Source organism: Gobio gobio, assembly GCF_949357685.1.
Source record: "Gobio gobio genome assembly, chromosome: 4".
Lineage (NCBI taxonomy): Eukaryota > Metazoa > Chordata > Actinopteri > Cypriniformes > Gobionidae > Gobio > Gobio gobio.
The window spans coordinates 24002022-24029571 of NC_137100.1; the positions used below are offsets into that span (position 1 = coordinate 24002022).

General features: G+C 37.0%; 2 protein-coding genes across 3 annotated transcripts in view; both read left to right on the top strand.

Annotated features, from left to right (window-relative positions):
* Nucleotides 1-8775, top strand: part of jak2b (Janus kinase 2b) — a 56896-nt gene extending 48121 nt beyond the window's left edge. Inside the window, exons 19-24 of the mRNA XM_079814797.1 lie at nt 2060-2249; nt 3471-3595; nt 6405-6577; nt 6737-6854; nt 7586-7699; nt 8139-8775. Coding sequence (XP_079670923.1) covers nt 2060-2249; nt 3471-3595; nt 6405-6577; nt 6737-6854; nt 7586-7699; nt 8139-8273 — 855 coding nt within the window. The 3' untranslated portion in view covers nt 8274-8775. The remainder of the gene's footprint in view (nt 1-2059; nt 2250-3470; nt 3596-6404; nt 6578-6736; nt 6855-7585; nt 7700-8138) is intronic.
* A 4138-nt stretch (nt 8776-12913) lies between these two features.
* On the top strand, nt 12914-27210 carry LOC307125275 (monocarboxylate transporter 13). Of its 2 annotated transcripts, XM_079815024.1 has the most exons (5): nt 12914-12995; nt 17743-17972; nt 18135-18266; nt 19676-20452; nt 24529-27210. In XM_079815024.1, the coding sequence occupies exons 2-5, from the start codon at nt 17771-17773 to the stop codon at nt 24717-24719; spliced, it is 1302 nt and encodes a 433-aa protein (XP_079671150.1). In that variant the 5' UTR covers nt 12914-12995; nt 17743-17770; the 3' UTR covers nt 24720-27210. The 2 variants fall into 2 exon arrangements, with proteins under 2 accessions (XP_079671150.1, XP_079671149.1); XM_079815023.1 differs by lacking the exon at nt 18135-18266.
* Nucleotides 27211-27550: the final 340 nt, after the last annotated feature.

Genomic DNA, 27550 nt, shown 5'->3' on the forward strand with positions numbered 1-27550 from the left:
TATATATATATATATATATATATATATATATATATATATATATATATATATATATATATATATATATATATATATATATATATATAATAAATTATTATTATTTTTAAATCGTTTTATTATTTTTATCAATACTTGAATGCGGGTAAGTTTCATAAAAAAAAAAAAAAAACCTTTTGAGCAAAAAGCTGAGAAAAACATTTTTGTCAAAGACTACATCCAGATCAGATTCAGAATGATGATCAAATACAGATGGAGTAGATCGAGTCCATCAACACCCCTAAAGCTTGCACAGTCCTACAACTCTTCCTGGGTCAACATTTCATTCAGTAACATAATTTTGATTTATATGCTGTTTAATGTTTATGATCGTGTTATTTTACATATGCATATGCTTACATATGATATTGTTTGTTTCTGCTTCTTTTTCACCTGTTTTGATCAAGAGATGAAGTACTCTTTCAGAAAATGCGTAATAGCTGTATAACTGTCTCAGACTTTATTTACTTCTATTTTAGAACACTTGATAATTATCTAATAAAAATAACTAAATATGCATTACAGTGAGGATGAAAAAAGAACTGAAATCGAATGTATTTCTGATTTGCATGGTGATACAGTTCCCTTTTTCACGTCCCTAGCTAACAATTGTGACGTTAAACATTTGGGTTGGGCTAGTACCACTTGTGGTACTAGTAATGGTAGCGTCCTCTCGGCCTCGACAGCACTAATACAGCATCTAGTCAACAAATTAATTACTTTATAATGATATGAAATGTCATTATAGTGTCCCGCTCTGTGCAGCATGCGTCCTCGCGTGTCAAAACAAACTCCACGAGGTGTCATTGATGGTTATTATTTTGCCTCTAGAGGCCGCTCTCGTGCTGTATAAAGACAGCGCACCCTTCTCAGCCGCTCCAGCAATGAATGCAAACCGGAAAAACTATTGGTATGCATATTTGCTGATTAATCATCAAAAACGATCAATCGTTCGACCTCTGTTTTAAATACTGGAGTGAATCCCCTAAATTGTGGGGTGTTCCCGGTCTGCAGTGGTCAGTCTCTATCAAAAGTGCTCCAAGGAAGGAACAGTGGAGAACCGGCGACAGGGTCATGGGCGGCCGAGGCTCATTGATGCACGTGGGGAGCGAAGGCTGGCCTGTGTGGTCCGATCAAACAGACGAGCTACTGGAGCTCAAATTGCTCAAGAAGTTAATGCTGGTTCTGATAGAAAGGTGTCAGAATACACAGAGCATCACAGTTTGTTGTGTATGGGGCTGCATAGCCGGAGACCAGTCAGGGTGCCCATGCTGACCCCTGTCTACCGCCAAAAGTGGGCATGTGAGCGTCAGAACTGGACCATGGAGCAATGGAAGAAGGCGGCCTGGTCTGATGAATAACCTTTTCTTTTACAACAAGTGGACCATCCATGTGGGTTACTTTGAGATGTACCACCTACCTAAGCATTGTTGCAGACCATGTGCACCCTTTCATGGAAACGGTATTCCCTGGTGGCTGTGGCTCTTTCAGCAGATATAACTGGTATAATTTGTGTCAATGATGGGGAGAGAGTTAAGCAGCACAACGTTTTTTAACATCAATAATAATAAGTAATCAGCATATTAGAATGATTTCTGAAGGATCATGTGACATTGAAGAGAAGACTGGAGTAATGATGCTGAAAATTCAGCTTTGGCATCACAGGAATAAATTACAATTTAACATAAATTCAAATAAAACACTGATATTTTAAATTGTAATAATATTTAACAATAGCACTGTCACATTTTTGATCAAATATGTGCAGCTTTTTTTCAAAAAGAGTAAACAAATCTTACCAACCCCATACTTTTGAATGGTTGTGCATTTATGAATTGTTGATTTGCTTCATATTTCTTTAATGCTTAAAGGGAAGCATCAAGTTAAACTCTACAAAAAAATAGTTTATATGACCATTTCAATTACCACCGTAAATAAATTCATGAGTATTTGGAAATAGTCAAAAATAAAGGAGTAGATGTGTGCTAATGAACTAACCTACGTAATTATCTCCTGTTTCCAGGGAAATTTTGGCAGTGTTGAAATGTGCAGGTACGATCCCCTGCAGGACAACACCGGTGAGGTGGTGGCGGTGAAAAAATTGCAACACACTACCACTGAACACATCCGTGACTTTGAGCGAGAAATCGAGATCCTCAAATCCCTCCAGCATGAGAACATTGTGAAATATAAAGGCGTGTGCTACGGTGCAGGTATGGGATGGAAGTAGTGTTGTGAAACCTTTAATTGCTTTAGATGCGTCATCTTTAGACCCACACATTTACACCGTTTGAGTGACAGACAAACAAGGGTGTAGTTCTAGATGCATTGGCCTGTTCTGTCATATTCAAGGCTGTTTTCAGATTTGGTTCAACTGCATGGTCTTTTTTTTTATTTATTTTATTCTAGACAAGCAATTCATAGAAATGAAACCAGTGGTATTTAGGCCATTTACCACCAGTGATCTAGACAGGGTAAACTCAGCCTGATCTGCCAGCGATTTGATTTACACTTTGTTACACGTTTGCGGGAACCAATCACAGACTGGCTTATCCACCTGGCCCGCTATTGGCAGGTTTAACACGATGACGGATAGAGAAGCGATGGGTCGTTGCCCGTTGATCACGGACTGATCATTTTTTCAGTATTGATCAAGTTCTTTGAGTTAATATTAATAATATTACTGTAATTAAGATAAAATTAAGGTGTTGTGAGACCTGACCAGCACGGTAATAGCATTAATAAAGGATCGCAGTGTCATTACATGTTCCCATGAAAATTTGCTGTCCAGTTCAAACATATTAAAGCGTGAACTGAAAATTCCCCCCATCTATTTTTTAAATGCATGCTATTGATTTTATTGTGAACAATTTATCCATGTTTATGCTTAATTTTTAATCAAAATATCTTCTGGTGGAATTTCTTCTTCCACAAGTTTGCATTTAGATCTGCCTTCATCCAATCAACAACGATCAGGCCCTTACCCTACTACTTTTTTTTTTTTAAGAACCTTTTTCACTATTTATAACCTTTTTTGTCACTACAAATATTTCAGCAAATTGAATTACTAAACATATTTTGGAATGTGATCTTAACTGCTCGTATCTGTCTAGGACAGACTGGTTAGATGATAATGCTCAACATTTGGTATGTTGCATTATCCTGCATTGCTGATTAATGCTTTACTTCCACAAATGCACCAAACCCAACTCTTGTCTCAGATATTCGAGTCCGAACCAGAGGAGATCCCAAAATGAGTGCATCATTTTCTCCCTCAATCAGTACAGGAAGTGTAAAACAGTGTGCATTTATCATTGTGCACTCTACGTTGTTTCCTGACTGATGTTTACCACATTGAAGAAATACAGAAGACCTTTGCTTTTGTCTTAATGTTGGCTTATTGCAAGCTCTAGCGTCATTTCTTGTTCTCTCAGGAAGGAGAAACCTTCGACTGATTATGGAGTACCTGCCTTACGGAAGTCTACGAGATTATCTCAACAAGAACAGAGACAGGATTGACCACAAGAAACTTGTGCATTATGCATCTCAAATATGCAAGGTAATGTGGAAAAGAGTATTTGAAATGAGACAAAACAATAAAAAAAATCAAGATATTTCTTTTTATAATTCACCCCTTCAACAACTGTTTTTCTTTTTCTTTGAAGAACCAGGATTCTTGAAAAACCATATATGATGACACCGCATTTTAAAAGTGTGACTTAGGCCCTGTACACACAAAGCCAGAGCTTTCCCTATCCGTTTTTTTTTTTTTTTTTTTTTTTCTCGTTTCAAGAAATATCCGCTTGCACACGAGAGCGCTGAAACCGACTCAAAACGATGAAGTATACATGCCAGGCCAGTATGTGGCGCTGTAATTCTGCCACAGAAACACACTAAAAACAGAGATGAAGAGTTTGGCTAGAAGGGGTACAGCAATGGTAGGAAGTGAGGCAAAATCTCACAATAAAATAACAATAAATAAATTTGCTACTTACCAGATGTGTTTTATTAACACCTACACCTACCCCAACCCTAAACCTACCCAAATACAGGAATTAAATTACGCAATATTGATGGATATCACCGTTTCTCAAAATATACGGATTGGCTGTACACACGAAAACGCAAGGGTGTCATTTTTAGATTTATCCACTCTGGGACCCGGTTTCAAAAACTATCGGATTCATGCTCCCAAAACGCCGGATCCGTGTGGATAAAACACTGATACGGTACAACATTTTTACGTATACAGCTAAACGCGTGTCCGTGTGGATGGGGCCTTATATACTTGGCAAAGTTATGGAAATTAAAATCATAAAACCCTGATCAAACTCACCTGCCGATTGCTTTCTAGTAGGACCTGATTAGACCTTGATTAGCTTGGTCCAGGTGTTTTTGATTGGAGTTGGAGCTAAACTCTGCAGGAAAGTGGGGGCCAGAACTGAGAACCCCCTGCTCTGAAATAGAAATCGGTAGATATTGAGTAAAAAATATTTTTTAAAATCTGTATTTTTAGACCTTATCCAGTGAATCGCATACACATACAACTAGAAAGGTCATGAGGCCTTTGTGCATTGTTGAGCGTGGGAGCCTTCGAGTCAAAAAGGTTGAGAACCATTGTTTTATAGTAATATTATCATGCGTCTCTAATTTTGATCTGTAAGCCTCCTCTTTTTTCTCTTCAGATATTTTTAAATTTAGTCTTGAGGCTTGTTCACACCGGGACAATTATTGCGCGTGTTTATTGCCAACGTTTAACGCCTTGTGACTAAACAAAGGTTGCCAATGTGAGTGTGGACACCGACACGTTAAACGGCAGGCGTAAAAGCGGCATTTTTATTTAAAAAAAACGCCTCGGGTTAGTTTTTTTGTTTTGACGCGTCGCGTTAAAAACTGATAATATCTTAAAATATGTCACTGCCATTGTTTTGTCTCGAGATGTTTCTTTCTAAGGCATGTTTATAAAAGCTACTTATGTCCTAATAGACCCTTTTCACATTTCCGTGTTTCTCAGAGCAGAAGTCGTCATAGTTGGGTTAAATATTATAGCGGTGAATGAGATAATACATAAAATCTTTTTTTGTGTGCCCATTTGCTCAAATAGCAGATGAAAAACTCCACAATAGTGATTTCACAACTTTCAAAAAGAGGGAAAAAATAGAGTGAGATTGATAACGGCAGTCAAAAGACAGAAATATGTTCATTTTTACCATCACTCCCATAGACGCTATATTAGAAACACACTCACAGCAGCGGTAACTTGTTTTTTGTGATTTTGATGCAAAGTAATAAAATTAAAAAAAGTTTTAGTGTTATAAATGTACATACATAAAAAAAAAAAAAATGAAATTACAAAAAACATTGCAGGATTTACGATATTGATGACCGTTAAAAACGCGTCATCACAGTCTGTGAAAAGTGTTGAACTAAATCCTAATCCTGGCTTAATCTAAGCCGTGTCTGTGAAGCCAGGCTTAAATGTCTGGGTATTTTAGTCTTGTTTTAGTGAACAACAACAAAAAAACTTTCACATTTTCTTCATGCTGCATAATGGTTAAAATAACAATTATTTTGCTCATGTTGAATTATATTCACAACAATTGTTGTCATTCAAGAAATGTATTTTTACTAGTGGTGGGCATAGATAATTTTTTTTAATCTAGATTAATTCCACAAGATTAAAATGGCTCATTTGAATTCTGCCGAAGGCATTCAGAATATGTGTGCTCGTAAGTGATCGTTTGTCTTTTTGTAGTTTGAATAATAAATAACTTCTGTCCCTTTAAGACCTGACGCACGCATGGATCCCAAACACTGTTCCTGTGAGCTGGTTACTACTGTGTTTACGTTAAAACTCACCAAGATGGGCATTGAGACATTTTTGAGTGTATTTGACCATTAATAAGCTGGAAAAAGGAGCTCATTTTTGCACTTGAATGTCAGAGGCAGCTTTATTACGGTATGTGTGTGTGCGCTTCAGATGCGAGCGCGAAATCTGCGGGAATTAGTAGAATTAACGTTATGTGCAACCCCTCAATTGCAAGCATGAAAGCTAGTCGAGGCTTAGTAGAGCTAGTCTCCTCTTTTTATTCGACAAAAACAGAGATTTTGCGAAGACATTTTAGTCTCGTCTTTTTTCGTCAGTGATATTCCATGTTGATTTTAAGTCAGTTATTGTTGAATGAAGTTGGTGTCATCTTGTCTTAGTATTCATTTTCACTAACAAAATCTGACACAAAATATGAACAACCTTTTTTTTTTTTTTTCATGACTTCAATTTCAAACATGTCTCTTTACTGTTCAAACTTCCATATCTTTCCCTTTTTCATTTTTTTTTTACATTATATCATTATTACATTCCTCTACAGGGCATGGAATACCTTGCCACAAAGCGGTACATTCACAGAGACCTGGCCACACGAAACGTCCTAGTGGAGAGTGAGTTCAGGGTGAAGATTGGTGACTTTGGCTTGACCAAGGTTTTACCTCAGGATAAAGAGTACTACAAGGTTAAAGAACCTGGAGAGAGTCCAATATTCTGGTATGTTTTTCATTCACACCTGTATGACTTTCATGCTTTGTTGGAACACAAAAAAATTTTCAGCAGAAAGTTTTCCAGAAGAAAGTCAGTCATAGAAGTTTCGAACAACATGAAAGTGAGTAAATGATCTGTCTGACAAAGATGTGTTTGTTGTGACAGGTATGCGCCCGAGTCTCTTACGGAGAGTAAGTTCTCAGTAGCGTCAGACGTCTGGAGTTTTGGAGTGGTTCTGTATGAACTCTTTACATATAGCGACAAGCTCTATAGTCCACCTACAGTAAGTATCACAGCTGTCCTTTGTCATTTCTTGCTTTGTTTTCTGGACCTGTAGGGCCATATGAAATCGGGTTTATTTTTTCCTAAATTCCATGTTAATTGTTCTGGATTCAGTTTTTTTCCGTTTTAATTTTGGACTCAATTTTAATAGTTACATTAGATTGTAGTAATTAAAATCATTAAACTTTAAAAAATGTAAAAGTTTAACAAAAATTACATTTTTAGGGCCCTATGAAATACCTTTTCCCCCCTCAAATTCCATTTTATTTTAGAATATTCTGTTTTCTTTTTTCCATTTTAATTGTTGAATTCAATTTTAATGATCAAAAAGCATGTCTAATTAATTGAATTCATAAATAAATCTTTTTGAAATAATAAATAATCATATTAAACAATCTTACATTAATATTCACAGACACTAGTCTATATTGCCATTTGATTTCACTGTACTGACCTACTTTTTATTTGTTAATACATTTTTACCAATTCTGTAACATTCTGCGTTATACAGTAAACTCTGTTTTTATGACTGGATTCCTTGATTCCATCCGTGTTTTCCGCACCCCGGAAATCATAGGGCCCTTGACATGCCACATTCTTGTAATAAGGACAACATTTAACAGTTTTGAATTGCTTTGGACATATAAATCACACAGGACCTGTCCGAAGAACCTGTCAACAACACCGCATAGAATAACTGTTAAATAAGAACCTCTATTTTGCTGTGTTCAGGTTTTCCTGAGTATGATGGGAGGTGACAAGCAGGGACAAACGATAGTCTATCATCTCATCGAACTCTTGAAAAAAGGAAACCGTTTACCCCAACCTATGGGCTGTCCCTCAGAGGTACCAGATCTCAGAACACATACAACACAATGTCTACTGAATTACATTTTTTGTATTATTATTATTAAAATATTAATTTGTTGTTGTTAACTGTGGAAACACGTCATCATAGTCCTTGAGAAGGGTCTATTAGAATGATTTCTGAAGGATTATGTGACACTGAAGACTGGATTAATGATGCTGAAAATTCAGCTTTGATCACAGGAATAAATTACATTTTATAATATATTACAATAGAATTTAAATTGTAATAATATTTCACAATATTACTGTGTTTTTGATCAAATAAATGCAGCCTTGCTAAGCATAAGAAACGTCTTTTAAAACATTAAAAAATCTCACTAGACAACGGTAGTGTAGAATTGTGTAATTGCATTAATTGCATCCTTGTCATTACAAATCAGCTCACGTTAAACATTGACTTTTTGAATTCTTTCAGATGTGCGAGATCATGCAGGAATGCTGGGACAACGATCCTAGCCTTCGGCCAACCTTCAAGGAGCTCGCTCTCCGTGTAGACTTGATCCGGGACAGTAGCGATTCAGACCGATATACCCAAGTGCCTGGGTTTTAAGAGAGATGCTTCGCTCACTCACTCACTGCTGCCACGCAGATACCCAGCCCTGCGTCTGTCCTCTGGCCCTGCCCGCTGTCTTAAAATCCTTCTTTGTGCCATTACGGCAGATCTAAGGACTTGACCTCATCTTCCGGCTGAACCGTTAACGTCATTTATATCAAGAATGGGTTTCTCTTTTGCTAGCAGTGCTGGCATGCGCCCCTCTATCAGCAATGAATGAATCGTTTTATTAAGAAATGCAAGAGCTGTGCATTTTTACATCCACATGTTTGTTTGTTTGTTTGTTTGTATGTACATATATAAAGATGATTTTATAATTTTATAAAAAATAGTTTGGAAGCAGTCATGTAAATTAAGATTGGAGAAAAAATATATTGTTTATAAGTTGTTTGTTGTAATGCAGGTGGTGTCTGATTGAAAAGATATAAAAGATCTTGCTATTGTAAGTCTTTCTGTTTTTCTTTGAATAAAAAATGCTAATATGTCATCGCTACAGCCCAAAATAGCCGTTAATGAGCCATTTCCCTGTGGTATATTCCCCATTAAACTCTTTGTAACGCAATGGGCATGTGGAGTACGCGCTAACGTATTGCTCTTCAGCACCACATATTCTGTCAAACTGCTATGCGTATCTTTCAGCCCTGCTTTATATTCACGCAATTCTATGGATAGAATGTAAAATTTAATTGGTTTCCTGTTTTTTGGCCTCAAACATTTTGATATTTACTGCAAGAAAGAACATACGGTTTGTGTATTCTGATCTGTCAGGCCCCTGGAGCTGTGGAATGGCAACATTGCGGGTGTCAAACATAGACTTGACCATATCCTCTTACCGCTGGCTGGTACCAGTTTTCACCACACAGATTGACCCTTGTGTTATTGCAGCAATTTTAAAGTTTCTGAAATGAAACTGATCTGAGTACAGCACTTAGAACTCTTTTGTGAAGCTTGTTAACATAAGCAGCGTTGGCCTGTAAACCAAACATTCCTATTTGCTTTGTCCTTTCATTGTTTAAGGAAATGTAAGCAGTTTAGTCGTTTCCCACAATCCAAAGTGAGAATGACTTTTTAGTCTTATATCGCTATCATTTTGGCATTTACATTGTGTCTTAGTTTGAATAACTTAAGAATAGATGCTTTAGCGTTTGCCTCTGTCATGAATCACTTTGCTTCTAAAATGACAATTTGATTTGGATTATGATGCCAATTGCTCTGCAGTTCGTAAATGCCCTGATTTTGGTCCTGAAACCAGCTCCGATTAGGCTCACCATCTAGTTGACATTTTCATGGTAACCACAATTCTGAGTTTTGCTTTTTTTGAAACCAAAATGTATATGCTGACAGTGTCTTCTCAGTAATTCAGGATAGTGCAGAAGACTTCATGTACCCTACTTTTGATGTACTGTAATTTATCTGTTCTTTCAGTGTGTACGTTTACGTGATCTCCTCTCAGTTAGCTCCGTTATTTTGTTTAAATATAAAATATATATAATTTAAATGTTTTAAATATATTTGTATGTTATACAGATAGAGATTGTAACATGTTGACAACACAATACAACTTTACATGAATATGTAATATTGTAAATGTATATTTACATGAATAATTCTGGCAGGAGGTTGACTCCAGGTTGACAAACCGCTCCGAGAAATTGTTGTGGAATAGCATTCTTAAGAACTGATCCAGCAGCTTGTTGAATATGCATCAATGCATATTTTGATGAAAGTGTGAGCGAATGGACAGAAGTATGGCATGCCTTTTATTCCTTAAAACTATAGTGTTTCAGTCATGTGATTTTACTCATCTGCCAAATACCTGCCACATAGCTTGCTCTCAATATTCCCAGCCTATACTAATTCAACAAATCACTTTGTTTGACCACTTGGCCAAAAGACGTCCACAAAATGATACAATTGAACAAGTGCAAAGTAGGGATGTGACGGTGAGGAAATTTTCCCACGGGTTAATTGATGTGTGACAACACCGGTAATACCGGTATCACCGGCAGAGGCTTTTAAATCACTAATTCTATCTAACCGAAAGTAACATGCACACGACCGCTCTGAACTGAAAACGCGCCAGTGCGCACACACCGTGAATGACCGCTCGTCTGTAAATGCGCGCTCTGTGAGGCCATGGGCGCGTCTCAATCAGTTCCCTAGTTCAGTAGTCAGGGCACTGATCAAGCATTGATCAGTCTATGATTGAGATGCACGCCATGAATGCACACTGTTAGTTCGTCAGTAAAGCCTCGTTTATACTCGACGCGCCCGCACGTAGCAGCGTAGCGCGAAGGCTCGCACTGCGGAGCCAGGCGAAAGTAAACAATGCGCGCTCTGTGCGGCCGTGCACATTTTACTTTCGGTTTTTAATTAGCGCCAATTCGGCTGCGGGTTGCTTGAATTGTGGGTTCATTAGCCTATTATTTTTAATGAAAAACACAACAACAAAACAAATGACAAACTCCCTTAAATAGGCGCTTTTACGTTTCGCTTTGAAACCAAATCTTCAGCGATCATCTCAGTCAGCTCCTCACTCTTAAATCTGATGAATGACTCCTGCCGAGACTCACGGTCGGATCCTGCTTTATTAAGCAGACACGTTCAGTTTTTATTTGTATTGTCTGTTCTCTAACTGAACTAAATTATTTTATTACTATAAAAAAAAAATCAAAAAGACGGTGGGCGGTGCCACGGTGGGCAAGTGATGTAACCGGTGTTGAGTCTGGACACCGGTAACACCGGCAACACCGACTATCGTAGCAAGCCTAGTGCAAAGAATCCAATAGGTCGGAAATCACTTTTGGCCACTACTGTATATATAGTAGGGGAGAGCGGGGCACAACCTAACGCTTTTTGACTTTCTCAGTTTGTGTAAATCCACTTGGGGATCAGAGTACCCCCCCCCCCCCCTCCACCCACATTACACATGTCTAGTACAATTATGTGATTTTGTTTAATTCATACAGTGTATTATTTTTTTTCTTGATTTACCCTGAAAGAATGCAAGTGACTGTGACAACATGCCCCATGGGGTACATTGTAACATGACCAAATGACAGCTTAAAATGGTCAGTGATATCTTCCAAATATTTTTTAATACTGGCACAGTTTTTTTCTCTAAATAGTGTTGATATGGCAACTAGTAAATACACTAACTTTCGTCATCCTGGCATGTGTGGAAAGTTTTAAACCATACCGGCGCCGCCATTATGGCTCGAGATAACTCCAGTACCAAATGTACATTTAACTCGCTTAAACTTTCTCATCCAATTACAATCCACATATAAACACTTTAGAAACATTCATCAACTTTTTTCACATGAGTATTTTCTCTCAGTTCACTTCAAATTCACATATTTGGCACTCGTGTGTAATCTGATATGACTCATTACTACTGAATGCGTTATAATAAAAGGAACAGTCTTTCTCTGCAACCCGTCAACAATAACCATATACATCTTTGATAAACAGTGTTTAACATCAGTTTCGACCAGTTTTAGAATAGTTTTTGCTCACCTGTAGAATAATAAGAGAAACGCTGTGAGACAGGTGTACTGGCTGCAAGCCTTAATTCAACAGCCCTATAATAACAGGATAATAACAGCAACATTTTCTTAACCCATAACAATTTTATTTTAACTTCTCTCGTTTATTTTAACATGCATGCATATACTTTCCAACCTCCTACATATACGTCACAATAAGGAAGAAAAAGCTATCGTAACTTCCGTTTCGTGTCGACTTTGGCTGCATTCCAGTTTGTTTTTATTATGCCCTTCACTCCTAACTTCCCTCCCTCTCGTTCACTCAAATGTGACGTCATTGCTTTTTGCGTTTAATTTATTACCCCACAAACAAATCTATGATATTTTAATTATTTTATTAAATATTTAAAACAACCCAAACACAATACATTGAATGCTGCATTGAACAATTTTGCAAGGGGAAAAAAATTGATAATAAATCAACTCCATAGTGGATTCCAAGTGATCAAAGGCTTAGGACGTTCCAGTTCAGCCCATTGCAAAGGATCCGCCAGTAGTGGGCACTCATGCAACGTAATGACGCACATCCAAGTGAACAAGATGGAGAGAAGTTGGCGTGAAGGGCATAATAAAAACGAACTGGAACACAGCATTGGAATCCACTATGGAGTTGGTTTTTATTTTTTTCCTTACAAAATAGTTTAATGCAGTATTCGACATATAGCTAGGTGTGTTTGGGTTGTTTTAAATATTTAAAAAAATATATATCATAGAGTTGTTTGTGGTGGGATAAATTAAACCCGATATGCGGTGATGTCTCAATTGTGTTGCATTGTGGTATATGAAGCTGTCTGAAGTGTAAAGTATACTCGCTCGAGGGTCTGTCCTTAAACTTCCCTCATCCACTTCACGAAGTGGAACGCACTTCAAAATGGCGGCAGTGATTCCCAGAGGGGAAGTGCTTAGGGGGCAAGTGTGTGTCTAAAAGTGGAGTGAAACAGATTTGAATGGAATAAATGCTTCAACGGCTTGCCATATGGAAGCGTGTTGAGCAGGAGGTCGGAAGGGGTGTGGCCAGTGTCGTGCGAGTTTATAAATACAGATCCGCTCACATCAGTGGAAGCATTACACACTGCTAGCCTACTACGATTGTGTTACAGTCTGCGATGAACAACATGAAGAGGACCTGACCGAGGACAGGAGAGGAGAAGAGTGCGGTCGCCCCTCTGGTGTAAGTAATTTCCCTACTATAATATGTAGAGCAGGATTTTATTTTAAAACACTGAAAGACGTACATCATTAATCCTTGATGGAAAATTATCCTGAAAAAAAACCCTGCAACGATACGACAGTCTGGAATAAGATATACAATACAGTAGAGGACAGTGGCTCGTTCACCATTTACTCCAATTAAAATTTGGTTTTATTTTTAAATGTCAGTTTCTGTATCGGCACTGGTACGTCCAACCTGGATATTCATGAAGAATACTCGTTTTTAACTTTCATATAGAGCTGACTCTTGTCTGAACCATTTAGTAAAACCATAAAAACATTTTCGTTATTTGAATAAAATAAATGTTAAATTAAATATATATATATATATATATATATATATATATATATATATATATATATATATATATATATATATAATATATAATATATATATATATATATATATATATATATATATATATATATATATAAATTATATATATATATATATATATATATATATAAATATATAAATTATATATATATATATATATTATATAACATTTCTCATTTGCTTGTAGTTTAACCTGATATGTAATTAAAAACTGAAATTAATAAAACAATTACAGACCAAAAAAATTAATAAAAAGGACAAAAATACACAACAAAACTTTGATTAAAATGAAAATGGAAAGTATATAAAGTTAAAAACTGTATTGCCAGCTAACAATTTTTGGTTCCCAGAACGTTCTTTTTAAGGTTTGTTTTTGGTTAGACAGGAAAGTTTTAGTTAGCAGAACGTTATTCTAACGTCATTTTAAAGTTCCCTTAACTCATCCATCACACCCGCTAATCAGTAGCCTAACGTTATTATACAAACCATGAACCGCACTATTAGATAGTTTTCTACAGATATATTCAAACACTTTCAAAATCATAATATAGCATATAGTGCTATCATTTATAAACCTTTTAAAGGGATAGTTCACCCAAAAATGAAAATTCTGTCATCCTTTACTCACCCTCAAGTTGTTCCAAACCTGTATGAGTTACTTTGTTCTGCTGAACACAAAAGAAGATATTTTGAAGAATGTTTGTAACAAAGCGATAGAGCAACCATTGACTACCATAGTATTTTTTTCCCTACTATGGTAGTCAATGGTTGCTCTATCTGCTTGGTTACAAACATTCTTCAAAATATCTTCTTTTGTGTTCAGCAGAACAAAGTAACTCATACAGGTTTGGAACAATTTGAGGGTGAGTATAAAGGATGACAGAATTTTCATTTTTGGGTGAACTATCCCTTCAAGGTTCATCGCGATTTCAAAATAAAACTCCTCGCATGTTTTGATGTCCACATTGTTCAAAAAAATTACAGTGGCTGTAGAATTTCTATCGTAAGGAGTGACCAAATATTAAAGATTAAGTGGACATTTCAATTAAAGGTTGTTAAATACATATGTTATTATAAGTAATATGTCGTATTTGGTATTACGAAAGGGTCATAGAATATTGCATGACTGGAAAGGCTCTCAGCCAATCAGATTCGAGAACCAGAACAAACTGCTCGTGTGATATTTATTCAATAAAGAGACCTAACAAACAAGTTAGTCAAAGTCCCTTTAAGATAAAGTCTTTGAGTTCGTCGGTCAGCCAGTAAAACAATATGACCGTTCGTTTTTAAATTACGCACGTGCACGGCTTTTTGTGGAATACAGGAGAAAGCTCGTGCAGATCAGAGGCGCATACTAGTAAAATTGTGACCCTGGACCACAAAACCAGTCATACGAATCAATTTTTTGAAATTGAGATTTATACATCATATGAAAGCTGAATAAATAAGCTTTCCATTGAGGTTTGTTAGAATAAGACAATATTGGACCGGAATACAACTATTTGAAAATCTGATAATTTTGACCCATACAATGCATTGTTGGCTATTGCCGTGCGACTTATGACTGGTTTTGTGGTCCAGGGTCACAAATGAAGATGGAAACAAATGTATGATTTCTGTGCTTTTCACACTACGCTTAACCCTGGCTTAATATTTTAGCTACAGTTGGATTTATCAGATCATTAATAACCTCTGTCATTATTAAACCCTTAAGTTTACTCTGACCTCTGTCCGAAATTAGATGATTTTGTGTCATACACAAACTGACCTCTGTCCGAAATTAGATGATTTTGTGTCATACACAAAAACATCTGCAATGTTTTAATTGGAAGTTTAGTTTACATGGTTATAAAAATAATTATCTAAAAGAATAACCATTAGGGAACGTTCTGTATAAATAATTTTTAGGTTATTTAAAAATAACCTCCCTGCAATGTTCTATGTACATTGTATTATGGTTGAAATATAATAACCTAAAATAACCATTAGGGAACGTTCTGTTTAAGTTATTTTAAGGTTATTTAAAAATAACATCTGCTATGTTCTAGGCACATTATTTTATGGTTGAAAAATAATAAACTAAAAATAGAACCGTTAGGGAACATTCTGTATTAGTTATTGGCAGATATCACTCGGTAGACCAAGACTGGTTGCCAACTGAAGCTAAGCAGGGTTGAGCCTGGTCAGTACTTGGATGGGAGACCTGTTGCTGCTGGAACTGGGGTGCTCACCCTGTGGTCTTTGTGGGTCCAAATCCCCAAGTATAGTGATGGGGACACTATACTATCAAAAAGCACCCTCCTTCGGATGAGACATTAAAACCGAGGTCCTGACTCTCTGTGGTCATAAAAATACCAGGATATCCTATACTAAAGAGTATACTACCCCCACATTCTGGCCAAATTTGCCCATTGGCCTCTGTCCTCCTAATCATGTCAGGCTGTCCAGGCTTCATCACTCGGTCTCCTCTCCACCATAAGCAGGTGTGTGGTGGGCGTTCTGGCACAATATGGCTGCCGTCGCATCATCCAGGTGGATGCTGCACATCGGTGGTGGTTGAGCAGATTCCCCTCTTCCATATGTAAAGCGCTTTGAGTGCAGAGAAAAGCACTATATGAATGTAACATCATTATTTAAAAATAACCTCCTGGCAATTGAACGTAATGGTTGCAAAATATCAAACCTAAAAGGAACGTTATTTGGTTCCCAAAAAAAGAACTAAACTGGAACCAAATACTAAGGTTAGGGGAACGTTCTGTGTTTGCTGGGTGTCTGAATGTGTGTCAGTGTGGGTTTTAATGTGTCAGCTACAGCACAAAGATATCAAATTATTGCAATTTGGAATAAAGCTCACTTTATGTCTCGTAATATTGTTTATGGAAACATAAGTTTATAAGTTTGCATACTTTTTCTATGAACAATGGAATCGCTGAACACAGCTCTACCAGTTTTCTGAGTTCACATTTGATAGTGCACAGTGATTCAACATGCAACAACTAGATGCTGATGCAGACAGGATTTTGCCCTTAAAGCTCAGGAGTGCCTGTATTTACTCTTACACCCAAATCTATAGACACAGTCAGAGTCTGCATTAAAACCGATTCATACAGTAAAAGATTTGAGCAGATTGGGACAGATTCTATCAGCAGGGAAGCAAGGTGTTTTGAAAGGTGAAAACGGTCTCATGAATGGCATAGTCGGTGGTAAGCAGCTTTTTATTTGGATTGCAGGACATCAGGCTGTTCTGTACTGGAGGCTGCTGACAGTTTGATAGCTTCTTTAATACGTCAAGCTGTAGCGTAATAGGGGTACAAGCCAAGGACAAGGTGGTCATGAACTATACTGTAACATGAGTATGTTTGCCTGCTGCTAGTGGTGCTGAGTAAATGGCAATGAAGGACTGGCTTAGTCAATGATCGCAGCAGGGCTGGGCAGTGGAGCAAGCATTGTGGGTCATGTGTGTTGACGCACACAAGCTTATGATTTCTGGCACTTGCTACAGATTTCCATTGTGACCGATTGTTCCTGTTAGGTCTGTGTTGGTTACTGCTTGTGCTTGTGCTGTTAAATACTTTGCTAAGACGCAAGTCCTGGCCAAGAACCACCAGAAATGGAAAGAGCCGTCTAAATGTGCATCCGCTGGGGTGCCTTGACCCTCCGATGGATTATGGGAAAAATTACGTGATTTATGAAAATCATCCAAAAAAAAAAATTAAATTACACACTATGTGGAACAGGCTGCAGAAGTGCCGACACAGATACATTCATCACATTATCAAATCATAACAATTCCTTTCAAATAATTTGTCATTTTATTGAATTTTTTTAAATTGTATGTATAGGGGTCGGCAATCTTGACACACATCAGGGATAATCGCATACGGTCGCACAAAGGGTTTGTCAGATCTGCTTGCTAGCGGAGGTTAAAATCTCACATTTTAATAGTAGTTATAGTGCCTAACTTAAAAACAGGCTGTGGGACAACGAGGAATTATTACCTCAATGTACGTCAGTATGCATATTTGAGGGACTTTAAATTAAATGCAAGGATGCAAAAAAATCATCAAAAGTGACAATGAAGAAATGTATAATGTTGCAGTTACAAAAGATTTAAATTTCAAATAAGTGCTATTTTGTTTAACTATCTATTCATCAAAGAATTATGAAAAAAAAAATCCTACAAAAATATATATTAAAAATGTATATATAAATAAAAGAAATTGTTTTGGTCATTTAAATACAGGTGAAATAAAGTATACACAATTTGTATTAATTTAATTTTTATGAAAAACTTTTTTTAAAATATTGCCTTGGCAGCTAAGTGGAAAAGTATGACCTAAAATTGAAATAAAAATGAATTATTTAACAGAAGGTGAGAAGCGACTGTCAGATTCAGTATGGAGAGGCATTCGTTCACCCCACCGGATGGAGGCTATGGCTGGGTTGTGGTGACCTCGGCCTTCTTCATCATGGGCCTCACTGCTGCTGTTCATAAGAACTTTGGTCTGTTCTTCCTTGAAATCCAAAGTCACTACAGTGTTAGTACTAGTACTAACTCATGGATCACCTCAACCACCATTGCTGTGTTTCATTTGGGAGGTGAGGAATGCCTTATTTGCTCATTATCCACAGAAATTGTGTGAATTGTCTAAACTGCTATTACAAACTGTCTTTAAACCGACATTTCATGATGACACATTGACACCCTAGAAAGCGCCGGACCTGCATAGTGAGAGGTGTTTTTTTTCTTTGTCCGTTTAGCTCCTCTTGCCAGTGCTCTCAGCATGCGCCTGTCCCAGCGCACTGTTATCATGGTCGGAGGGCTTTTGGCTGCCTCAGGAATGATTATCGCCTCTTTGGGCCTCAGTCTGCCCTGGATGTATGTGTCTGTGGGTATACTGCTGGAAATAGTGCTGGAATTTTAAGTGCATAATCCTCTTTTTAACTTGTGGCTGGAATACACTACATGACTTTCAAAATCTTTTCATGGTGGTGAAAAGATTTTCATATGGTGTTTTCGTTAATGGAAAACACCACACACTTGCTGACTTGTAAATGGTTACAGAGTAAAACTGGTCATAATCAGGTGGCAACCTCCCCCAGTTTCTCTTGAAGCCAATACGGAAGTGACTTAAACTGCAATCCACCGACTGGCCGCTAGAGACAGGCTCCAGAAGGGAGCAGAATGTCATTGAGCCCCATGTTAAAATGCCCAACTTTACAGCAGAAACAAACATGTTTACAGCCTGGTACAAATTGTGGTTTTGGTCTATACAAGTAATTTTGCCCTTCATGACAACTGTGAGGGGAGTAATTTAAAAAAAAATATATTTTATAACTCATTAGTTTAATTTATATTAAGCCTTAACGTTCTGCATAATTAAGGGCGTGGCCACTTGAGTGACAGGGGGATTGCCATTTGTCTGCTGTCTGTTAGACACCACGTCCCCTCAGCTCCACCCACGTCCCGCCTCTTTGCCCATTTTCTGTTATCCGGGTGACACGTAGCTAAGATGGCAACGGCCGGCTCCGCACACTTTCAGGATTCAAAAATGCTCTTCAGAAACCTACAGGTGACATCACAGACACTACGTCCATATTTTTTTACAGTCTATGGCAATACACTAAATGGTTCACATCCACATACGTTCAGACTTTTAAGTCGTTCCGAACACAACAAACTCAACATACACCTTGTGAAATGAAAACCGATGAAACCAATATGTGTTCTAAAAGTTTTTGATATCCTCTGACAGGATGGATTTATAGTCTGAAGCTAAAAAAAGTCTGAAAAATATACAGACTGGCTCTGACTTTCGTCAACTATATTTCTTTAGACTGCAAATCAGAGCAAAACTCTGGGCCAAAGTCTTGTGTGTTCCAACCTTAAGGCAACATGCTATCATACACTTTTAGGAGAAAAGGTACTACACAGAAGGGACTACCAATGAAAACTAGCCTTTGGGCTAATTTGGGTACATTTACATTAGTTAATGTTGATTTAATGTACACTGTCCCTTTTTAAATAAATAAATAATACTATATAGAACCTTACATGGTTCTGTCAAGTGCTTCATTTATTTAGAACCTGCTTTTAGGGTTTCCCATCATCAATCCTACAGTATATACATGAATAATAAGAATACTTTGCATTTAAAGATGATTTATCGATGCATTTATTATTATTTTTCTTTTACAGTTGACTAAATTAAATGGTAAAATATTTATCTATTTGTCTACGGATTTATTTTTCTAGTGATATATTAACTGTAGTGTTTTTTGTGTGCGTGTGTGTGATCTAGGACTTGGAGTGTCATTTTCGTGGATACCAGCAAACAGCATGGTCAGCCATTACTTCAAACGCTGGCGCCCCATTGCCTATTCTATTGCTAGTTCTGGAGAGTGTGTCTTTGCCATGGGGTTCAGCCCATTTTTCCAGTGGCTTATCGACAGCTATTCTTGGCAGGGGTCTCTACTCATCATCGGCGGTCTTCAGCTGAATTTGTGTGTGTGTGGTGCTCTGATGAAGCCCCTTCAACCTGCACAAACCTCTATCCAAGACAAACTTTTGCTGAACTCAAAAGATGAAAGCAGGACATTAAAAAAAGGCACTTTCCAGTGGGATCTCATTCAGAGGCCTGAGCTGCTGCTATATATTGTGTTTGCTGTCTTGGCTGTAGCAGGTTTCTTCATTCCACCTTTGTTTCTGGTGCCGTATGTCAATAGTTTGGGCATGGAGCAGTATTGGGCCGCCTCCGTTCTGTCAGTGCTGGCATTGGCAGACCTGTTGGGCAGACTGGCATGTGGATGGCTGGCTAACCTGCGGCTTGTGAGAAACCTGCAGCTGCTGACTATGTTGGTCACAGCGCTGGGGGTGGTGCTGTTTCTGCTGCCCATTGCACAGAGCTACTGGACCATCCTGGTCTTCTCCTCGTTCTATGGCTTCCTCTTTGGCTGTGTGGTGGCCATCCATGTGACGAGTATCGTGGATATTGTTGGACTGGATGGGTTTGATAGCGCTCTAGGGCTGTTCATGCTGTTCCGGAGCTCTGGAGGATTTGTGGGTCCACCTGCTGCAGGTCAGTGCTTGTCTTTAACTAGTCTTTCTAGGGATTGTTCTCCCAAAAATGAAAATTGTCATAATTTACTCATTCAAAGACTGTATGACATTCTTTCTTTTGTGGAACATAAAAGAAGATATAGAAAGTCATATAGAAGAATGAAAGAATGACTCAAGGGCAGATAAATGATGGCAGAATTTAGTTTTTGGGTGAACTATGCCTTTTATAATTAAACCATCATTTATTTACTTTTATTATTCATAAGTTATTTTCTTATTTTATGTATTAAAGATGTTAAAATGCATTCATCCATTGCGATGCATCAATATGACAGTGAAAAATTACATAATAGAATTTAAGAATTTATTATACATGCATACAGACAGACCGACCGTAACATTATGAACACTGATTTTCACAAGGGCCAAATTGGTGTGGCTAGATGACTGGGTCAGAGCATCTCCAAAACTGCAGCTCTTGTGGGGTGTTTCCGGTCTGCAGTGGTCAGTATCTATCAAAAGTGGTCCAAGGAAGGAACAGTGGTGAACCAGCGACGGGTGATGGGCAGCCAAGGCTCATTTATGCACGTGGGGAGCGAAGGCTCCTTGGACCACTTTTGATAGATACTGACCACTACAGACCGGGAACATGCCACAAGAGCTGCAGTTTTGGAGATGCTCTGACCCAGTCGTCTAGCCATCACAATTTGGCCCTTGTCAAACTCGCTCAAATCCTTATGCTTGCCCATTTTTCCTGCTTCTAACACATCAACTTTGAGGACAAAATGTTCACTTGCTGCCCTTATACAACCCCGAATCAGAAAAAGTTAGGACAGTATGGAAAACGCAAAAAAAAAAAAAAGTGATTTCTAAATTTATTTTGACTTACAATATGAACACAAAATATTTCATGTTTTGTCTGGTCAACTTCATGTCATTTGTAAATATGCATCCTTTCCTGTCATTCAGACCTGCAACACATTTCAAAAAAAGTTGGGACAGTAAAGCATTTACCACTTTGTAATGTTGCCATTCCTTTTCACAACACTTAAAAGACGTTTAGGGACTGAAGACACCAAGTGATGAAGTGTTTCAGGTGTAATTTTGTCACATTCTTCCTGCAAACAAGTCTTAAGGTGGGCAACAGTACGCGGTCTTCGTTGTCGCATTTTGCGCTTCAAAATGCGCCACACATTCTCTATTGGAGACAGGTCGGGACTGCAGGCAGGCCAGTCAAGTACCCGTACCCTCTTCCTCCGCAGCCAGGACTTTGTAATGTGTGCAGAATGTGGTTTTGCATTGTCTTGTTGAAATATGCATGGACGTCCCTGGAAAAGATGTCTTCTTGAAGGCAGCATATTATGCTCCAAAATCTCTATGTACTTTTCAGCATTAATGGTGCCTTCACAGAAGTGCAAGTTACCTTTGCCAAGGGCACTGACACAACCCCATACCATGACAGACCCTGGCTTTTGGACTTGTTGCTGGTAACAGTCTGGATGAGCCTTTTCTTCTTTGGTCCGGAGCACACGGCGTCCATTCCTCCCAAAAAATACCTGAAATACTGATTCATCTGACCACAGTACACGGTTCCACTGTGTGATGGTCCATCCCAGATGCCTCCGAGCCCAGAGAAGTCGACGGCGCTTCTGGACACTGTTAACATAGGGCTTCCTTTTGGCACAGTACAGTTTTAAATGGCATTTGTGGATGTAACTACGTATTGTGGTACTTGACAAAGGTTTGCCAAAGTAGTCCTGAGCCCATGTGGTGATATCGCTTATAGATGAATGACGATTCTTGATGCAGTGCCGCCTGAGGGATCGGAGATCACGGTTGTTCAGCTTAGGCTTGCGCCCTTGTCCTTTACGCACTGAAATTCCTCCAGATTCCTTGAATCTTTTAATTATGTTATGCACTGTTGAATGAGAAATATCCAAATCTCTTCCTATCTTTCTTTGAGGAACATTGTTTTTAAACATTTCAATAATTTTCTCACGTATTTGTTGGCAAACTGCCGATCCTCGGCCCATCTTTGCTCCTAAAGGATTAGACCTTTCTTGGATGCTGCTTTTGTACCAAATCATAATTACAATCACCTGTTGACATCACATGTTTCAAATCACATCATTATTTAACCATTTTACCTCATTACTAGCCCTAAATTGCTCCTGTCCCAACTTTTTTTTAAATGTGTTGCAGGTCTGAATGACAGGAAAGGATGCATATTTACAAATGACATGAAGTTGACCAGACAAAACATGAAATATTTTGTGTTCATATTGTCTGCAATGAAATACAAGTCAAAGTAAATTTAGAAATCACTACTTTTTCTTTTTTTTTTGCGTTTTCCATACTGTCCCAACTTTTTCTGATTTGGGGTTGTATATCCCACCCACTAACAGGTGGCATATTAGAATTAGTAAAAAAAAAAAAAACATGAATGTAGTGTTTATCATTTTAATTTGTGACCAGCATATTTGTGAAAATGATTATGAAGCATCTCAAAATAATTTATAATTTAATATTTTTTTTTTAGCTGGTCAATTTGAATAAAAGTGCCTGCTAAATGTGTAAATGTAAATCTAATAATATGAATAAAATTGAATTGTGAGCAAATTTCATAATTAATGTAGTAAAAATCATCAAAATGAATCATTGTCAGCACAAGTATTTATACATCTATTATCTGCACACATCATATTTGTAATGATATCATATTAATATCATTACAAATATTGATTATATTCAAGTTGGTTTAAAGTGGTCCTTTTTAAGATTTATGTGAAAAAATATTATTTAAATAATGTATCCACTTCCACACAATTCAAAATTAAGATTTGCTCTTTGACATTTGATAAAACGTGAACATAAGTCTCTTTGCAAATTTAGCTGCATAATCTTTTTGAACCAAAAGCTATTTTAAAAATTAAATTGGCTAAATAAGTGTAATAGTACGTCTCCTGTTTCCTATAGACCTTATTCACAGCAGCAGTGCCATCTTTGAATAAAAGCGAGGCTGTAAGGGACATGCGTGCATGAAAATTTAGAAAAATGTAGTGTCCCCAACACGCCAAGCCAGAGGCAACAGTGGCAAGGAAACCAAAACCCCATCAGGTGACCTAATGGAGAAAAATAAACCTTGGGAGAAACCAGGCTCAGTCGGGGTGCCAGTTCTCCTGGCCAGTTTCACCCCAAAATGAAAATTTTCCTGATAATTTACTCACCTCAATGCCATTCAAGACGTTCATGTCTTTCTTCAGTCGAAAAGTGAAGAGCTGCACAAGATAAACAATTTAGGTTAAAAAGTATATTAATTTAAAAAAAAAAATTGAAAATGACCGATCGTTTCGCTAGATAAGACCCTATTCCTCATCTGGGATCACGCAGAGCCTCTGGAGCCCATCGAAGCGCTTTGAAACTGCATTGATTTGGACCTTCAGCATTTTGGTTGCAACAGAAAAACTATTATATGATGAAAAACCCTGGAACGTTTTCTTCAAAATACTTAATTTCTTTTCGACTGAAGAAAGAAAGACATGAACATCTTGGATGGCATTTGGGGTGAGTAAATTATCAGGAAATTTTCATTTTGGGGTGAACTAATCCTTTAATGTGTTTTTGGATTGTTCTGCTGGCGAAACCCTGCAAAAATATCTTTAAAAGAAATTTCAGTAGACAAACTCCAGACAATGTGAGCTGTGAAAAAGCTTTATACAGCTTTTTACAGCGAATGTCATTGAAAACACAGTAAGTGTATCCCTCACAGCCTCGCTTTCAGACTGGTCATGGCGCTGGACTGAATAAGGTCTGTAACTGCACTATGACATGCCGGGCCAAGTAGGTGTGCATGCATGTGTAAATGTAGGTGTGTATGTGTTGACAGCCATTAATCTCTGTTATGTCATAAAGGATGTAATGTTGCGAGCCTAGTTTTTTTAAACCGTTTTTGTACTGTAGAAAAAGGTTGGAGTATGCTTTCATGATGGCGCTTTAGTGGGGAGAATACAGACGCCGCTAACAGCAGGCTTTGTCTGTATCCCATGGGCTCTTTGTTCACCTGTCTCATGTTTCTTTTGTGTATCTGTGTCACAGGCTGGCTGGTGGACTGGACACATGACTTCGGTGCTGCTTTCTACTTGTCTGGCGTCTGTCTTGTCTTGTCTGGGTTTTTTGTGGTGCTTGTTGACAGGCTGGTGGAGAAGAAAAAACTCAAACTACCAGATTCATGTACTACAGAGACTACAGATCATCCAATACTTAAAGCAGACAGTTCGTATGTTTAAAAGCCACTGATTGTAATTTGCCAGTGTTTTACTTTTGTTATATTAACTTTTTTTGTATCTATTTAAAGCCATATTATATTAATGTTTTTTTTACCTGTCAAAAAAGCTGCAGGCTTTTTATTATCTCAACCTCTCGCCCCATTTCTTCCAAGCAGAGAGATATTAGTTTAAGACTGTGGCATTGTCACGTTTAAAGCCACTAAATGTTCACAAACAATGACAACGACTGAGATGCGTGCAATTCAGAGCCTGTTTCTGACCCTAGAAATAATTATAGAAGCATTGAGTTCAGATAAGGCTGCTTATTTCATCATGTACAGAACAAGTATTAAGTGAGATATATGATGATTTTACATTATCTGAAAGCACTATAAATATTATAATGTCTCTGTTTGTGTGCATGCATGCCAAGTGCAGTTATGTGAAACTACAAATTATATATGCATATAATCTACATACATGGCTCCAAAAAGTAAAGTGGTATCTGCAAAGAAATTATGACTTTATCATTTATGCTACTTGCTGATTTATTTATTTATTTATTTATTTTTTTTGAATGGCTTATCGGTTTTGTTTTGTTTTTATATAAAAAAACTTCTTTCTCTGAAATGTTTTGCTTTAAAAGTGTACTTTAAAATAAATATCACTTGGTTTAATATATTGTTAACAGTGTTATTTTAGTATCATGTAGTTTTTGTCAATATTTTTAATTAGATTTTATTTTTATATTTTCAATTTGAATTACGTTGTAGTAATTTTGTGTTTTTGTCATTTTGAATTTTTGGTCTTTTTTATTATTATTTTTTATTAGGTTTTAATTTATTTATTTAAACTAAATGAATATGAGAAAAGTTACAGTTACGTTCATTAGTGTCTGAATACTTTTTGGGGCCACTGTATTATTTCAGAAATCCTCAAAGATTTATGCAACAAAATCAGAATAATACATGGTATTCGAGCAGTTGTTGAGAGAGTGGACTCTTTCTTATAATTTCCTGTCTTGTGTTTATTTGTATACCACCACATTGCTCTGAGTTCGTTGGGCAGTACATGTCTGCTCTGAATATTTGGTGTATTATGTGCACACACATACCTTGGAATCACAAAGATGCCTTAGTAATGCTGAAATCTGCTTAAATGGGCAAAGCTGGCAAATTAGTTTTACAAAGAATTTGCCACCTTTAACCTCAAAATATCAGCAGCCAGCCAAAATTATGTACACTGAATTAATGTTCCACTAAGGCAGCCGACATTATGTTCAGGTTTATGAAAACACACTGTTGACTGTTTATATCACGACCAGTGTTGGGGGAAACGCATTATAAGTAACTTGAGTTATGTAATCAGATTACTGTAACGCACAAAGTAACGCAGAACAAATATCTGAGTTACTTTTTCAAATAAGTAATGTAAGTTACTTTGTTTTCCCATTTAATGACCTCCTATTGTATTCTAGATTCACAACTCTACTTACTCTTGTAGGTGTGAATTTGCATTTCTTTCAGCCTGAGGCTTATTCGTTTAATTTGCCAAAACTAGAACCTGTTGTTGTTAAAAACCATGCAAGCCCAGCACAGGTGAGAAAATGAAGCAAAAGAAATGCATTACTTTCGATAATTACTCTTTTAGGGAGTAACACAATATTGTAACGCATTACTTTTCAAAAGTAACTTTCCCCAACACTGATCACATTTAATTTGCTTATATCTTCAAATGGTATGTCTTTGATGTAAATGTGCCATAACCTGTAGATTCATGCTATGTAATTTAATGTCATATACATATTTTAGTCTTTTGATACTTTCCCAAATGCACATTCTCTTTCCAAAGATAAATAGAGAAAACACTGCTTTATTTTGGTTTATTGAGCAAGGAATGTCTTTTTATTTGTTGTTTTATGTAAAGTGTTTAAGTTTTTTGGTGATGATGACAAGACTTGCCTTTTTTCCTATAATTGCAATTAAATGACAATCAGGGAAATTAAATACAAGTAATATTAATTTAAATTAATCCAATCAGATTTATTCCTGTACAGCAGAGTTATAGAGGATCTGTTTCATTCGTCCAGCCTTTAAATTTTATTACATGCAAGAATTATATATATTTATATATTCAGGTGCGTTTGAATATCTTTTTTGATATTTGCCTTCATACAAAGCATTTTTAATATTTTTTAAAATAATTTTTAAATATATAATCTAGTATAAGAACCACCAAATTGAATGTGTACAACACTGCCACACGTTATGTTTAAAGTCAAAGGTTCGTTTTTGATTAATTTTACTAAAAAAACAAAAAAACATGGTGATGATCACTAAGAATTATGTTGAAAATTGTTTGTGAGACCAGTGTTCACATCCTATCAGTTTGTATTCTCCTATGTAAGCAGTGGATATTGAGAGATCATCTCGCTGTCACCAGGTGGCAGTATGACCACAGTAAGAGAAGCATGTGGTGTGTGTTTTGTTACATACAATAAATATACATTTTCACTGTGTAAAGTTTTTTCTATTAATAAATAAATAATGAAAATTCTGTCATCTGTATGACGTTGGTTCTCTTTGAACACAAAAGGAGATTTTGGACGGAATGCTGCATGGCACTGTGTGGAAAATGCATAGTGTTTTCATATGTAGTGAAACTGGTTAACTGACCAGCGGATGTCAAACAAAACAAAACAAAAATACTATGAAACCAACGGGGTTGGACATGACAACGTGAGTACATGATAAGAGAGTGTTTATTTTTGGTGATCTATCCCTTTAATTATAATTTGAAAGTCTACAAATTGAATAAAATGTAATGTGACATGTGGACGTTGAGCTCTCAAA